The sequence below is a fragment of the Petromyzon marinus genome, chromosome 20 (assembly GCF_048934315.1).
Source record: "Petromyzon marinus isolate PM22_M1 ecotype Great Lakes invasive population chromosome 20, UKy_Petmar_22M1.pri1.0, whole genome shotgun sequence".
In the NCBI taxonomy this organism is placed as follows: Eukaryota; Metazoa; Chordata; class Hyperoartia; order Petromyzontiformes; family Petromyzontidae; genus Petromyzon; species Petromyzon marinus.
The window spans coordinates 9,085,333-9,100,673 of NC_133686.1; the positions used below are offsets into that span (position 1 = coordinate 9,085,333).

Consider the following 15,341-nt stretch of genomic DNA (forward strand, 5'->3'; position numbering starts at 1 on the left):
TGTCTGACATTTTATAAGCGGCTCAAACATCCAACGCAGATTCCTTAAACATCTTATATTTTAAATCGACTTGAGAGTAGTCTCAACATATGTTCTGCCACTTTCGCTGCCTCGCCGCACAGCATGACTACCGGATGCTTGGCACTACCTATAACTATTTCAAAGCAGCCGTAACTCTTCATTTTGTCATCCTAATTATCGCCCGTGAGCAATTTACTCGGGGAACATCTTGTTTGATGTTGGAATTCATTAAAAAACAGAGAGCGTTGCAAATTTTGCGTTTGATTCGCTCTTTCGTGTTTTATTCATATATTAATGAAATTGCTGATGTATTAATATAAAAAAAACATCGACTTCAATCTTTAAAACACGCGATCGTGGAATTACATCAGAAATCTGTAAAGCCGTGCAAATCAATGTAAACGTTTTGTCTTCCGATGACAACTGGCCCTCGAATTACCATGGCAATGATGACAAATTGCACCTATTCTGGAAATATAATGCGAAGGTCACGATCATTAAGTTGTATACAAATGATGCATGAATGCAAATCAGTACTCAAGCACTGCGTACAGTGAGGGAAAAAAGTATTTGATCTCCTGCTGATTTTGTACGTTTGCCCACTGACGAAGAAATGATCAGTCTATAATTTTAACGGTAGGTTTATTTGAACAGTGAGAGACAGAATAATAACAACAAAAATCCAGAAAAACGCATGTCAAAAATTTTATAAATTGATTTGCATTTTAATGAGGGAAATAAGTATTTGACCCCTCTGCAAAACATGATTTAGTACTTGGTGGCAAAACCCTTGTTGGCAATCACAGAGGTCAGACGTTTCTTGTAGTTGGCCACCATGTTTGCACACATCTCAGGAGGGATTTTGTCCCACTCCTCTTTGCAGATCTTCTCCAAGTCATTAAGGTTTCGAGGCTGACGTTTGGCAACTCGAACCTTCAGCTCCCTCCACAGATTTTCTATGGGATTAAGGTCTGGAGACTGGCTAGGCCACTCCAGGACCTTAATGTGCTTCTTCTTGAGCCACTCCTTTGTTGCCTTGGCCGTGTGTTTTGGGACATTGTCATGCTGGAATACCCATCCACGATCCATTTTCAATGCCCTGGCTGAGGGAAGGAGTTTCTCACCCAAGATTTGACGGTACATGGCCCCGTCCATCGTCCCTTTGATGCGGTGAAGTTGTCCTGTCCCCTTAGCAGAAAAAACACCCCCAAAGCATAATGTTTCCACCTCCATGTTTGACGGTGGGAATGGTGTTCTTGGGGTCATAGGCAGCATTCCTCCTCCTCCTCCTCCAAACACGGCGAGTTGAGTTGATGCCAAAGAGCTCCATTTTGGTCTCATCTGACCACATCACATTCATCCAGTTGTCCTCTGAATCATTCAGATGTTCATTGGCAAACTTCAGACGGGCATGTATATGTGCTTTCTTTAGCAGGGGGACCTTGCGGGCGCTGCAGGATTTCAGTCCTTCACTGCGTAGTGTGTTACCAATTGTTTTCGTGGTGGCTATGGTCCCAGCTGCCTTGAGATCATTGACAAGATTCTCCCGTGTAGTTCTGGGCTGATTCCTCACCATTCTCATGATCATTGCAACTCCACGAGGTGAGATCTTGCATGGAGCCCCAGGCCGAGGGAGATTGACAGTTATTTTGTGTTTCTTCCATTTGCGAATAATCGCACCAACTGTTGTCACCTTCTCACCAAGCTGCTTGGCAATGGTCTTGTAGCCCATTCCAGCCTTGTGTAGGTCTACAATCTTGTCCCTGACATACTTGGAGAGCTCTTTGGTCTTGGCCATGGTGGAGAGTTTGGAATCTGATTGATTGATTGCTTCTGTGGACAGGTGTCTTTTATATAGGTAACAAGCTGATATTAGGAGCACTCCCTTTAAGAGTGTGCTTCTAATCTCAGCTCGTTACCTGTATAAAAGACTGTGATGCCACGACAGCGAAGCCGCTCCGCCGAGACCGGGGCTGTCGCTGTACTGCTGCAGCCGAGAAGCCACCCGGCTCCCGTCGCAGCGCCTCGTGGGGAGGGGGGGGCACCTGCCCCTGAGTTTTTACCCGAGAGACCCCCTCGTGGGGGTGCTCCACGGTTTCTCAGGGCCAGGGAATTGGCAGAACCCCTCCCACTCGCTCGCTGACTCACTCGCTCACTCGCTGACTCACTCGCTCACTCGCTCGCTCACTCCCTCGCTCACTCCCTCGCTCGCTCACTCACTCACTCGCTCACTCCCTCACTCGCTCACTCGCTCACTCACTCACTCACTCGCTCACTCGCTCACTCACTCACTCCCTCGCTCACTTACTCGATCACTCACTCGCTCACTCACTCACTCGCTCCCTCGCTCACTCACTCGCTCACTCACTTGCTCACTCCCGCACATCTCCTTGCTGGCTATAACTCAACAAAGTAAAAACCCTTTTCCCTTAATATTATTTCTCGGGTTTAGTTAAAATCCCTGAGGCTCAGGGAAAAAAAAAACAAGTGGTACGACTGTGCATTCTATTTTTTTCTTCTATCCACCCAAATAGCAAAGTTGCTCAAGGCATATTCTTGGGTCTTTCGGTAAAGTCACGTAGATAGGTTCAAAGAAAATAACAAAAAAATAACAAAAAAACTACGACGTTTCAATCACAACACAAGCGGTCGTCTTCAGGAAAAGGGGGGTTAGCTTCCAAGGCAAACTGTTTATCAGGGTTTGAAATGGGCGTAGCCCAAATGTCAGCAGCCAATGATAATGTAAGTGGTGGGCAGCCAATCCGACGGTGGTTGGTTTTCCACCAATTAAAGGGCTGCCAGGTGAAAATTAGCATGTTAAAGAGAGATTAGCATATTCTTTGGGGGGGTCTTTCGGTAAAGCCACGTGGATAGAAAAAATAATCAAGATAATAACAATATCACGACGTTTCAATCGCAACACAAGCAATCGTCTTCAGGTGAAAAAAGAGGGGGAAATCTGCCGAGGCAGGCTGTTTATAAAGGTTTAGAGCTCATGTGAATGTAGGAGAGGTCTCCGTAACCTGCAGTAGGTCTACACCAATCAACGAGCTGTTTACAAATGGTTTAGAGATGGGCGGGGCAGCTAATGTTAATGTAGGAGAGGTCTCCGTAACCTGCAGTAGGTCTACACCAATCAACGAGCTGTTTACAAATGGTTCAGAGATGGGCGGGGCAGCTAATGTTAATGTTGGAGAGGTCTCCGTAACCTGCAGCAGGTCTACACCAATCAAAGAGCTGTTTACAAATGGTTTAGAGATGGGCGGGGCAGCTAATGTTAATGTAGGAGAGGTCTCCGTAACCTGCAGCAGGTCTACACCAATCAAAGAGCTGTTTACAAATGTTAATGGAAGATTGCAGAGCCGCAACCAAGGGGTCGGTGCGCGAAGTGACTGTGAAAGCGCAAGTTTGAAATGGGCGTAAAGCAAAACTAACATCGGAAGGTGTTAGGATGGGAACATCATAGCCAATTATGACTTAAACTGGTTGATAACGTCCTTCCAATGATTGCTCAGTTTGTACCCATCTTCTCAGTTGAAATTGTGTCTGTGTCTATATATATGGATGGCTTCATGAACGAATCTTTGTTGATAGCCAGTGGGCTTGCAAAGTACCTTCGTCTTAGAGAAATCTATTTCGTGTGAGCCCACCGCATTGAAACAATGATCAGCCACGGCCGAGGTATTGGTCCTACCGTGTTTCAGAACTGCCTTATGTTCACGAACACGGTCCGATACATATCGCTTAGTTTCCCCAATGTAACTACTGCTGCAGACACAGCTTAGTTCGTAGACGCCGGGGTATTGCATGTCAGGGATCACATCCGTCACAGATGGGATCAGGTCACAAATTTTATGTACTGTGTTAAATCGAACCTGGATCTTGTATTTGCTCATGATTTGGGAAATATTTTTAGTGACCCCTGCTATGTATGGCAAGGTGATAGTTTTTATTGGGTCCTCAGATGGTTCTTTCCCAACGGTTGAGGTGATATCTTTACGGATTGTGTAGTCTGAATATCCATTCATCTTGAGAGCTTGGTGTACGTGTTCCAGTTTACTGACTAGGTGATGGCAGTCGGAAATACATCGAGCTCTATGGTGTAGAGATTTGAGGAGGGAATTCTAGGATGGATGGTGGTGGGAGTCAGGTTTTAGATAGGCATTCGTATGGGTGGCTTTCCAGAGTGTCCCATTGAGCCATCTGGTCTCTTTTCAATTAAAACATTCAAGAATGGTAACTTGCCATCCTTTTGCACCTCCATGGTGAATTTGATGGCTGGGTGTATGGAATTGATGTGGTTGAGGAATTGGTTCAGAGCTGGTCGGCCATGTGGCCAGATGACGAACGCGTCATATACGTACCTCTTCCACAAGGGCGGACATAGAGTGGATGCCTGGATGGCATCTGTCTCAAAATTTTCCATGAAAACATTGGCTACAACTAGAGATGAGGGAGAACCCATTGGGGTACCTTCAACTTGTTTGTAGAATGTTCCAATCCAGGTGAAGTAAGTGTTGGTGAGGCAGTGTCTAACCAGGGCAGGTACATCAGCATTCAGTCCTTGTTGGACCACATCTTCAATGATTGCAATGGTGTCAAGCACAGGAACTTTGGTAAACAAAGAGATCACGTCGAAACTAACGAGCAAATCAACTGGAGATATTCTTAATTAACGATATCAAGTGAGCTGAGTTGAGTACAGCTGAGGTGGTCTTACCAGTGAATGGTTGTAAGGTCTCAGACAGAAATCGGGCCAGTTTGTAGGTGGGTGAGCCACTGGTGGAGACAATAGGGCGAAGGGGTGTCCCTTCTTTACGGATTTTTGGTAAGCCATACAATCTGGGTGGTCTAGCAGCAGAGGGTTTTAAGGAAAACCGCTTGGTTGGTTCGATCAAAGATGTCGAATCAGTGATGATATTATTGGTTTTCGTAACGGGGCGGTTGGTGGGATCTCTTTTAATTTTGGTATAGCTACCATCATTAAGTAGGTCCTGAATTTTGTTATTGTATGTGGTTTTGTCCATGATAACGGTGGCATTGCCCTTGCCGGCTGAGAGGATGACAATGTCATCTCTCTCTTTTAATTGAGAAAGCTCAAAGCGATAATCTTTACTGGTGTTGCTGATAGGTATCTTAGCGTGTTTGAGGATTGCAGCGATTTCCAATCTTGCCACGTCTGCAGTAATGGGTCCCAAACCCTTAATGGCTACGTCGACCTGGACAATGATATCATCAACTGGGATGTGTTTAGGGGTGACTGCGAAATTCAACCCTTTGGCTAGAACCGATTTTAGGCTGTCTGAAATTGTATTGTTACTCTGATTGATAATAATCTTGTCAACGTCTAACTTTTTGATGTGTGGATCTGGCCTCTTCTTGGAAAGGAGAATATAACTTGGAAATCAGGTTATCTTTGCATTTAGCTAACATTGAGGCAGCTGAAGAGGATGTCATGTTATCTACATGTTCCCAATCAGATGTAGACATTTTTTCCATCAATGTCAAGTGTGATTTCAGGAGAGCCTTGCCTGAATTGTCTAGTTCAAATCGGAGCAATCTTATTGTCTCTGAGATCAGGGCTAGGCCAGCCCTGAACAAGATCCGTTGTGCATTGGGAGAAGTGACAGCAGCAGACGATCGGTATTACCTTAGTGTCGTGGCATCTCTTCAGGAATGTGAGCGACTCAATCAGATGAGCCTTCTTGTCTCGAAGTTTATTAAAAGATCTAATAGTTGTGTGGAAACCCTCCCCATAGAGGCGGTTATATCTTGACTTAAAGCTTTCGTGACTGCCCACCACTGACATTATCATTGGCTGCTGATGTTTGGGCTACACCCATTTCAAACCCCTTACAAACAGCTTGCCTTGGAAGCTAACCCCCCTTTTCCTGAAGACGACCGCTTGTGTTGCGATCGAAACGTCAGAGTTTTTTTGTTATTTTTAGTTTTTTCTTTGAACCTATCTACTTGACTTTACCGAAAGACCCAAGCATATGAATTCCTGCAGTCACGAAAGCTTTAAGTCAAGATTTTGCTCAAGGCACTTTGACAACTCATTTTTAAATGCTCTGTGTTAATACGAATCAAACTAACATCAGCTCCAGTGAACAGGACTAAGCGACTGTGACGCCCTCCGGTCTCAGAGACTCGAACCATTATCCGGGCAGCGACAAAAGCAGCCAAACATCGCACGGCAGGTGAGTCACCTATGACACCAGTATAAGATGATAATCACCACCCCACCCACTCGCCTCCCGCATTGCCACTGTGGCTATCAAACCAAGTGAGCGCATCATCCGACAGTGCACACTTGAACCAGGACCTTTGTGAAACTAAACTAAACCATTTTTACCTGGTAAGGCCCCACTGAGCTATATAGCTCTTTTCAGAAGTGACCTGGCCACAGAAATGATAGCCCAACGACGTGGATTATGACGTGGAATGTATACCAGCCAAATACTAGAAATGCATGTTAATTCTAAATGTGGAGAGGAAAATCCAGAGGACCCGGAGAAAAATCCTCGTGACCACCAAATATGCAGGCGTCAGGGTCGGGATCGAACCCACCAGCTCCTATATACTAGACGAGGTAGTTAGCATCGCACAACCGTGGCTTCGCTCATCCGTAGGCATCATCTCAGACAATAACGGAATTCTCATGTGGCTCTCATGTGGCTCACCAACCCTGGCTCGCCAGGAGTGGCAGGCAGGCGGCACAGAAAACGTGGACCTCACTTGCCACTGTTGCTAGCCATGGGTAGGAATCAAACTCTGGCGACTGGGTGCATAGTGTGAAAACCACAATGGCCAGGTAGGGAAAGATGCAAGCTGGTAATTACTTGCTCGCTCCATTGCTGGTCTAAGGGCCTCAAATATCAGAATCCGATGAGCTATAAAGCTCTTTCTAACAGATGTCCAGAGCTCTATGAAGCCCCTCGCAAGGGGTTCTTGGCCTGCCATTTCATGGCGGCCTGATGTTAAAGAGGTCGGAGTATTACTCTTGGTTCTTTCGGTAAAGTCACGTAGAAATAAAATCAATGATAGAATACGACGTTTCGATTGCAACACAAGCAACCGTCATCAGATGTGAATGCAAGCTCGGAGAGAGACATATACAGAGAGAGAGACAAACACAGACATGGAAAGAGACACATACACAGAGAGATGCACAGAGAGAGAGACACACATAGAAGAGAGACACATAAAGAGACACACACGCAGAGAGACACCCACAGAGACACAGAGAAACAACGCCTTTGTGACGAGGTATTATATAGAGAGAGCGAGGGGGGGGGGGGGGGTTGGGGCAGAGAAATTAGCAAGTCAATGAGAGCAGCAGGGGGAGAGAAATTGGAAGTTTGAGAAAACAAACCTAGTAAACTTAGAAATGTAATGCAATGCAACACAGAGAGTCGGCTAACACAACAAGTTAACACTTTACCTGGTTGATTACGTTCTTCCAAAGATTGCTAAATTTGAAGTTAAGTATGAGTTGTGTGGATATTTTCCCCCGTAGAGGTGGTTCCAACTTGATTTGAAGCTTTCGTGACTGCAGGGATTACTCGGAGTATGTTCCATGGTTTTAAGAAGAAGATCTCTGTGTGTGTGCTCCACCGCACGGAGCCCGGCGCAAATTTCACGGCACCCACCACGGTGACGGCGTCGTTGAGCAGCGACTCCCCGAAGACGATGATGAAGAGCACCTCGTTGACGTGCACCTCCTCGAACACGGCGATCACCGCCACGGGGTCCACGGCCGCGATGAGGCTGCCGAAGAGCAGGTAGTCGAGCAGGCTCGCTCGCAGGGGGCCTGCGGCGTCGCAGCAGCACATGGCGCCCGCGTCACACACGCGTCACACACGCGTCATACACGCGTCACACACGCGCCACACACGCGTCATACACGCGTCACACACGCGCCACACACCCGTCACACACGCGTCACACACGCGTCACACACGCGTCACACACGCGTCACACACCCGTCACACACGCGTCACACACGCGCCACACACACGCGTCACACACGCGTCACACACCCGTCACACACGCGTCACACACGCGTCACACACGCGCCACACACCCGTCACACACGCGTCACACACGCGCCACACACGCGCCCGCCCGCCCGCCTGTCAAGTCGATTTTAATTTTGTTTACGGCGAAGTTTTCGCTTAACGCTTTAGCATATATGTACGTTGAACTTGCTTCGCACCGTACCTAGCCAACCGTGCTCATTGGAGGTGCGGAGGGGGCGAACACACTAAACACAAAAAGCAGTTCTAAAGAAATTAATTTTCAATCTAGGTTTAAAAGTGGCTTCCTAATGTCGGAAGGAAGAGCGTTCCAGATGGCCACAGAAGCGCATCTGAAAGCGCGCGATGCGATGAACGCCTTTGTTCGATGGCCAGCCAAAAAGTAGCTGCGAGGATGACCAGAGTTCACATCGAATACCCTGCATAGCGTGGGGGGGCCCTCATCCAGCAGTTCGTTGACCTACAGGGTGTACGCATACGTGTACAGATCCACGTGAAAAACAGCTGTCAGTAAGCAGATCGTCTAGCAGTAGAATGAGAATGGTAGCTGATGAGGATAAGGATTCAGTAGCATTTCAGCTTCACCAGACGCAGGAAAATGTCTACACCAATGCTCAAACTTAAACTATGTCTTATGAACAATAACATTTTGCGTACAAATGTGTGATATGTTAGGAAACGCGTCTTGAATCACTCATCTCAGCCTCCAACTGGGCGAGTCCGACCTCATATCTCCCGGCGTTCGCACATCGTTCTGTAGCACATCTTCACGACGCGCTGTCCTCCGCCCGCACCTCCGATGAGCAAAGTTGGCTCCGTACGGTTCGAAAGAAGTTCGAAATACACACGTACAACTCCGCAAGCTCTCACCCAAGATGCCCTCTGTCAATTCTGGCCCCAGACCCTGGCCGGGCCCTATGCAAAGTTCTGCGCAATGGCACAGGTTGTCGTAATTTTGAAGAGCTGATGTTGAACGTTAAAGTAACGTTACCAATGTGGCTAACGGGGGGGGGGGGGGGGGGTGGGGGGGGGAAACGTCTTCATCAGTGTGCACCACCTGCCATAACAAATGCATCAGAAACGCGGTCATTTCGCGGGAAATGTAGAACAAACGCTCAAGAGTGCACCAAAACGCGTGGAGATGTGCACGCTTGGCATTACATGGAGAGACACGAGAGAGTAGAACACATGGACCAGAGAACATACGCGGGTCAATTACGTATTTCAATCAATTAAGACAAGTTGAGTGGACTTGGGCGAGACATTTAACTCGAAGGGTCGATGTCCGATGGGTCAAGGAGGAAGAAAAAAACATTTGCAGTGGCTGCCGCGAAACGGAGCGCATCTGGGAGCACGGCCGCCAAGCGGGTGCAGAGACGGAGCCAGCTCAAGGCGCGCACGCTCTGCGTGGATTGTTGCATCGCAGGATCGCGAGAGGGGCTGCCTTTGAGTTCACCTCTCCCTGGTGAACCGTGCCAGAGGACTCCGATTCCAGAATAAAAACACGGTGCCCTCCGATGGCACATTCCACCCCCCCCCCCCACCACCACCACCCCCAACATTGATCTTGAATTCTCATCAATTTCCGCAACTGTTGCGGATTTAAATAGCGAGCCGAACATCGATTCCACCCAAAATATTCTCGAGTTACACCAGTGGTGTTGTGAGCTGGCTTCCGAACTGTGTGCAACATTGATTAACGACCTTTGCAGTGATCTGTGAGCGCTACAAAATGTTTGTTCATATCTCTGAAGACACCGTCATCTTCCTATAAGCACGGAATACTACGTATAAGAACTGAAAAATGCGAACTTTAATAAGTGCAGTATAAGGCACGTACATACGTAGACAACACGGTTTTACACACAAAGAATTACTATGGTTAACTAGGCGCCACGGTGGCGAGATGTTAACTAGCTCACCTGGTACACAGGCGGTCGTGTGTTCGATCCCGACCCTGACGCCTGCTGTATATTTGGAGTTTGCATGTTCTGCCCGCGGTTTTGTGGATTTTTCACCACCTCCGGGTTTTCTCTCCATATTCAGAAACATGCAATTCGAGTATTTGGTTGCGATAAATTCCCACGTGATGAGCCACTTCGTTGCGCTGTCATTTATGGCCAAGTCGATTCTGAAAAATGTGCTATGTAGCTCATCCGACCTTACCTGGTAAAGAAAATATACTAAATAGTAAAAACAGTTACTGACGGCGCTTCGGAGACAAGAATCGGCGAGTCCATATCGAGTTCCATCAGAAGAGGGCAGCATCTTCACGGAGCACCAGAAACAACGGGCCACAAGGGGGCCCAAGGGAGAGGAATCTGGGGGCACATGATCCCAATGGGCCTCTGTGTCGGAGCGGTGTCAGAGCGGGAGCAGATGGGAGAAGGCAGAGAGGAGGGCATTTGGGAGCAGCGGTTAATTGGTTGTTGTTGTTGTTGTTTTTTTTGCAGAGCTTGCCGTATCGACCGAGATTCCACAAAAGACTCAGGGGTGGGGGTGGTTAAAATTCGGCAATCACGCCTTGTGCGTACACACCTGCGTTCCCTGCATTCGGAATTGACGGGAAAATGCATTTTGTCCCACATCTGGAGACCCCCCCCCACGCCCTCCGCATTTGCAGAGGTGAAGCGGTGAAGGAAGCCCATTACAATAATTAACACTGTAATACTCAGCTAATTGAAAGCTATAGAAATCGAATTTGTTCTTTACGTTAAGTTTTTTTCAGAAGTTAATATAGTGTTAATTGAAATGGACACAGTGGGTTCATGTTATATTAATTTTATTGCGAATGGTCAACATCGCTGTAGAATTGTCGGAGCTAATTATCGTTATGTATAACCAATTAGAAAAACCTTTTGATTTGTTGAATTTCATTTTTGGATCGCATACTATCAGCAGCCATGGTTTATCTACTGGTGGATGAAGGCCATCGCCATCCCAAGTGGGTGAGGCCAGGTTCCATTTCAACACGTGGACTGATCTCATCACTTTGTGTCTGTGGTGGCCGTCCACATCGCTCGTCTTACGCCACCGGCAGTGCCGGATTATCTTAGTAGCAGATGAAGAACGTAATCAAGGTCGTCATAGCGGTTGGAGCTGGTCACAGCAAAGCAACATTATTACGGGAGCACTCCACTGTCCGGCAGTGCCGGTGTGTCCGAGCAGCACAAGTAGCTACACATGTTGTAGCTACGGGCCCCGCACTTTCAAGGGGCCCCGCGTTAAATGCTTCCAAAGCTATCAATTCCTGGTTCAGTGATTCTGCACTTGCTCTATTACTATAGCACTATACTGCCTTCAACTTTTATGAACGACTGGGTGTTTAAGGTTAGCGATTTGTCGTATTATCTGGCTGTATAGCAAATGAAAAAACACAATTACTTTACTATGCAAGTAAAAAAATTGTGTTTTAATATTTGTGTTTTATTTTTTTTATTTAGGGCCCCTTTATAACATCATGCTACAGGCCCCGCACGAGCTTAATCCGGTAGTGGCCACCCGCCACCGGCTGTCATCCTTCTCAGCATTCCCTCTGTCCAGCCGTTCGCGGGCCTTAATGGTTCATGCGATGTCACTAACTGGCGTTTGTTCCCCGATCCACGGGAATCCTCTTTCCTTTATTCATGTCTGCAGGGTTGAGCACTATTCAGCTTTCGCTCCATTTTATTTCGCGAATGTCCATGTGTTTTATCCATACGACATGCACTGATGGCCAACGTTATTCTTCATGCACATTGGTAAGTTGCTTTTAACGATCAAATTCAGGTTTGCAAACACTCTCCATCCCACTAAAGTTTCCCCCTTTCTAATCATAATTTTGAACACTATCTGCCTTTATTAACTGCACAAAGTATACACGCTGCTGTGTTTTGCAATTGTCCCTCCCAACAGATATCTTAAATGAAACTTGCACAAGATTGTATGTATGTATACAAGCTAATCACTCAGCTATTTCAATGCTAAATTCTATGCTAATTCCTTTGTCAAGGGGTACCTCTGCGGATGTGTATACTTTAACTTAGCTATTTCAATGAGCCATTTCAATGCTAAATTATATACTAATTCCTTTGTCAAGGCGCGTGGTCTTTTTCTTCTCAAACAGCTTAAAGGTCGTGATCTGAGCGTGGCTTCTTCCACTCCAGCGCTGTCCTCCAGACAGTCTCGTCCCTTCACCTGATGAAGGCCGCTTGTGTTCTGGCCGAATCGTCGTGATTTTTTGTTATTTTATTTTCACCTACGTGACTTTACCCAATAGAACCAAAGAGTATGGATCCTAGCAGTCACGAAAGCTTTAAATCTAGAAAAGATTGTATGTGACTTGTTTGTTTTTATTTCTCTTTTGCCACATTTTGTAGCCCTCCTTGTTAAATGCTTCAATCATTCTATGCACTGTGGTTCATTTACATTGTTAGTTGTAAAGGCGATGTTGTCTGCGATGGTCCATAACCATTTGAAACACATTTATTCACGTTAATTGAATTCCAGAGTCTACCCACAACAGACGTGCCTCTTCTCATTTTCTCTGTGTCGTAGAAAGAGTGTATGTGGCAATAAGTGTGAAGGCAAATGTTTTCTTTACAAGGCTGAAGTAGAATTCCTCAGTGACCAAGCTGGAATGCTGCATTAGCATCGGCTGTATCGTCTGCGACAGACGCTTTTATCGCATGTCAATGCAATTCTTATTTGAGCCTTTGTCATGATTCCCATGGGGATCACGTGTGCTGAAATCCCCACACAATTAGTCCGCTTGACTGTAGCCGTATACGACGTACAATAGACCACCACCCCAAGGCATCATTTTTCTCGAGCAGACAGTTATATGCCACCACTAACATTTGCTATTATAGTCACCTGCCTTGAGCCTTATTCCCTAATGAGTGCAAGAAAGAGCCTTGTAAACAACATCTGAACAGCGTAATGGCGCGATCGTGTGTACAATTAATGTAACTAACGGAGTTTCGCTCATCCAGCGATACACACGAGTTTCGCACCGTGCATTGTGCCACCTCAAAAAAATGTAACCTGTAATAATAAATATGCGTTGAATTTCCCCAAATATAGGAATGTTCAGTTAGTGTACTGAGATGTGTGGACTCGAGAAACATTCCTTTTAAAGTTGTGATAGAGATACAATGATCAGTCAGTGCTATATTTAAACCGTATGTACAGGAAAAATCCCACATGGTTTAGCCACCCACACAGTAAATGTGGTACGTCTATTCAATTTTCTTGAAAACCAGCGTCCTTATTTGTTTAACATGTAGGCTTTCGCGACCAATATTCATAATAAAGGTTTTTGGATTATATCGCGTAAGTATAATGTACTTATTTGTGTGTTTTTTTTTAAACACTGCAGAACATCCCAGACACCACGACATTGCTCCCTGTGTTTGTCAGCTATTCATGAATGTGATATGCAGCACGACTCACAACCCTCCTCTATATCTATACCAAAAAAAGACCGTGATGTATACCGTGGTATATCCCCCTCCATCTGGAACTCCATCCCACTGCATATTCGCAGCACCATTAAATCTACACCGACGTTTAAGAGACGATTAAAGGCCCCACCGCCCTCTCTCCCCCTCCCTCGCCTGGCTTTCGAGCGAAACTGAGCTTGGCTTCACGCCAAACAGAGTCAAAAGTGATTTGCGTCGTATAAATATTGCGCGCGCTATACATTGCATTACCATTATTAATGTGCAAAGCTACAGTACCCGTGCCCATATAGAAATCACAGTTAAAATGTGTTGTTCATCTGTGGTGGGCCTCTGACAATGTTTCACTACACGCTCCGAAGAGGACACAACGGAGTGACTCACTTCCATTTTAAATTCCTAGCACCCAGGTGGCCATCACTGTTAACGGAATCCCGTGCTGTATTACGGCAGTGACGTTCGACATGGTTCACGCTGCTGATGGAAGTCAAGCAGGCGTGTCATAGAACAGCAAATAGAGTACCACGTGATTAAAAAAAAACATAATGCAATGTCTTCGTATCTGTATTATGCTAAACGAAGGTAAAGTTGCTGGCCTGCAATTTCTTGCTCACGCTACTGCTGGCAGAAGGGCCTTCCACTGGAGGGAGCTAAAGACAGACAGATGTGCATGGAAGAGGTGGACGTTGCCCACATTTTACCAATACCACACGCAACTTGCCGTTCGACTGACTTACAGATAATTCCCTGTCCATTATTACATTATAACTTTAGAGGAAAAAATAATGACTTTGCACAATTTTACTTAATCGTAGAATTTCGATTTAAAGCTTTCGTGACTGCAGGGATTCATATTCTTGGTTCTTTCGGTGTGGTTTTCACACCTGATGATGATTACTTGTGTTGCAGTCGAAACGTCGTGATACTTGCATTGTTATATATTTTTATTATTTTATTGTTTCCCTTCTACGTGACTTTACCGAAAGAACCAAGAATATTAATCGTAGAATCTTGGATTCGTGACGAATCCAATTGTTGTTGCTTTCAAACGGCAGTGCCTGGCTGTGAGTTGACCCTCCGGTGACCCTGCCAAAGGACTCTGATTCCAAAATAAAAACGCGGTGCCCTTTGATGGCCCTGAACATTGATCTTAAATGTCTCATCAATCTCCGCAACTGGGTTGACCACTCTTTTATGCATGAAATCGTGAACTGGACAGAGGCCATCAGAGCTTGGCGCACATGTGAATCTGTCAAGATCTCACAGCAATGTATTTTTTTTCTGCCAGTTTTGCCCCAAGGATATCTGTGTTCTGACACAAATATTATCCCCCTAAGCCACCACTGCATGTTGCCTTTGTCACCTAAGTTTTACAATGATAAATCCGTATGCACCTCATAATTAATATTGGTGCAACACTCGTAAATATCATCCTCATTGGGCACACCTACATGCCCAGCCCTATTAGTCAACCCACTGATGGACGAGGGCCTCCCCGTGCCACGCAGGCCATGGTGATTGTTTGGGTCACTATGAGTTGGTTAAGGTGGAGCATAGATGTGCGAGCATATAAGTACAATACAGCAATGTATTTTGCTACACTCCCCTCCGCTGCCGACAAAGTAGCCCCACATCAGCCTATAATACCGTGTTTGCAGGTCGGCCACCCATCCAAGAACTATCCAGGCTTACTCCTGTTCAGCTTGCGAGGTCAGATGCAATTAGGTGCATTCCAAGTGATTCGGTGCTTGTTTTTCGCAAGCTCTATGAAAGCAAGCATAAAAGATTCAGACGCTATGTTAATTATCCCATCATGATAATTAAGTGTTAAACTGTCCTA

At 46.0% G+C, this 15,341-nt stretch overlaps 1 protein-coding gene across 6 annotated transcripts in view; it reads right to left on the reverse strand.

Annotated features, from left to right (window-relative positions):
• The window catches only part of LOC116944128 (sodium/hydrogen exchanger 3-like), a 125,847-nt gene that overhangs the window by 92,827 nt on the left and 17,679 nt on the right, over nucleotides 1-15,341 (reverse strand). For all 6 annotated transcript variants that reach the window (XR_012942355.1, XM_032957579.2, XM_032957580.2 and 3 more), the window contains one exon: nucleotides 7,674-7,834. Coding sequence is in view for 5 of the 6 variants with exons in the window: in XM_032957579.2 (XP_032813470.2) it covers nucleotides 7,674-7,834 (161 nt within the window). In the remaining variant the exon portion in view is untranslated. The remainder of the gene's footprint in view (nucleotides 1-7,673; nucleotides 7,835-15,341) is intronic.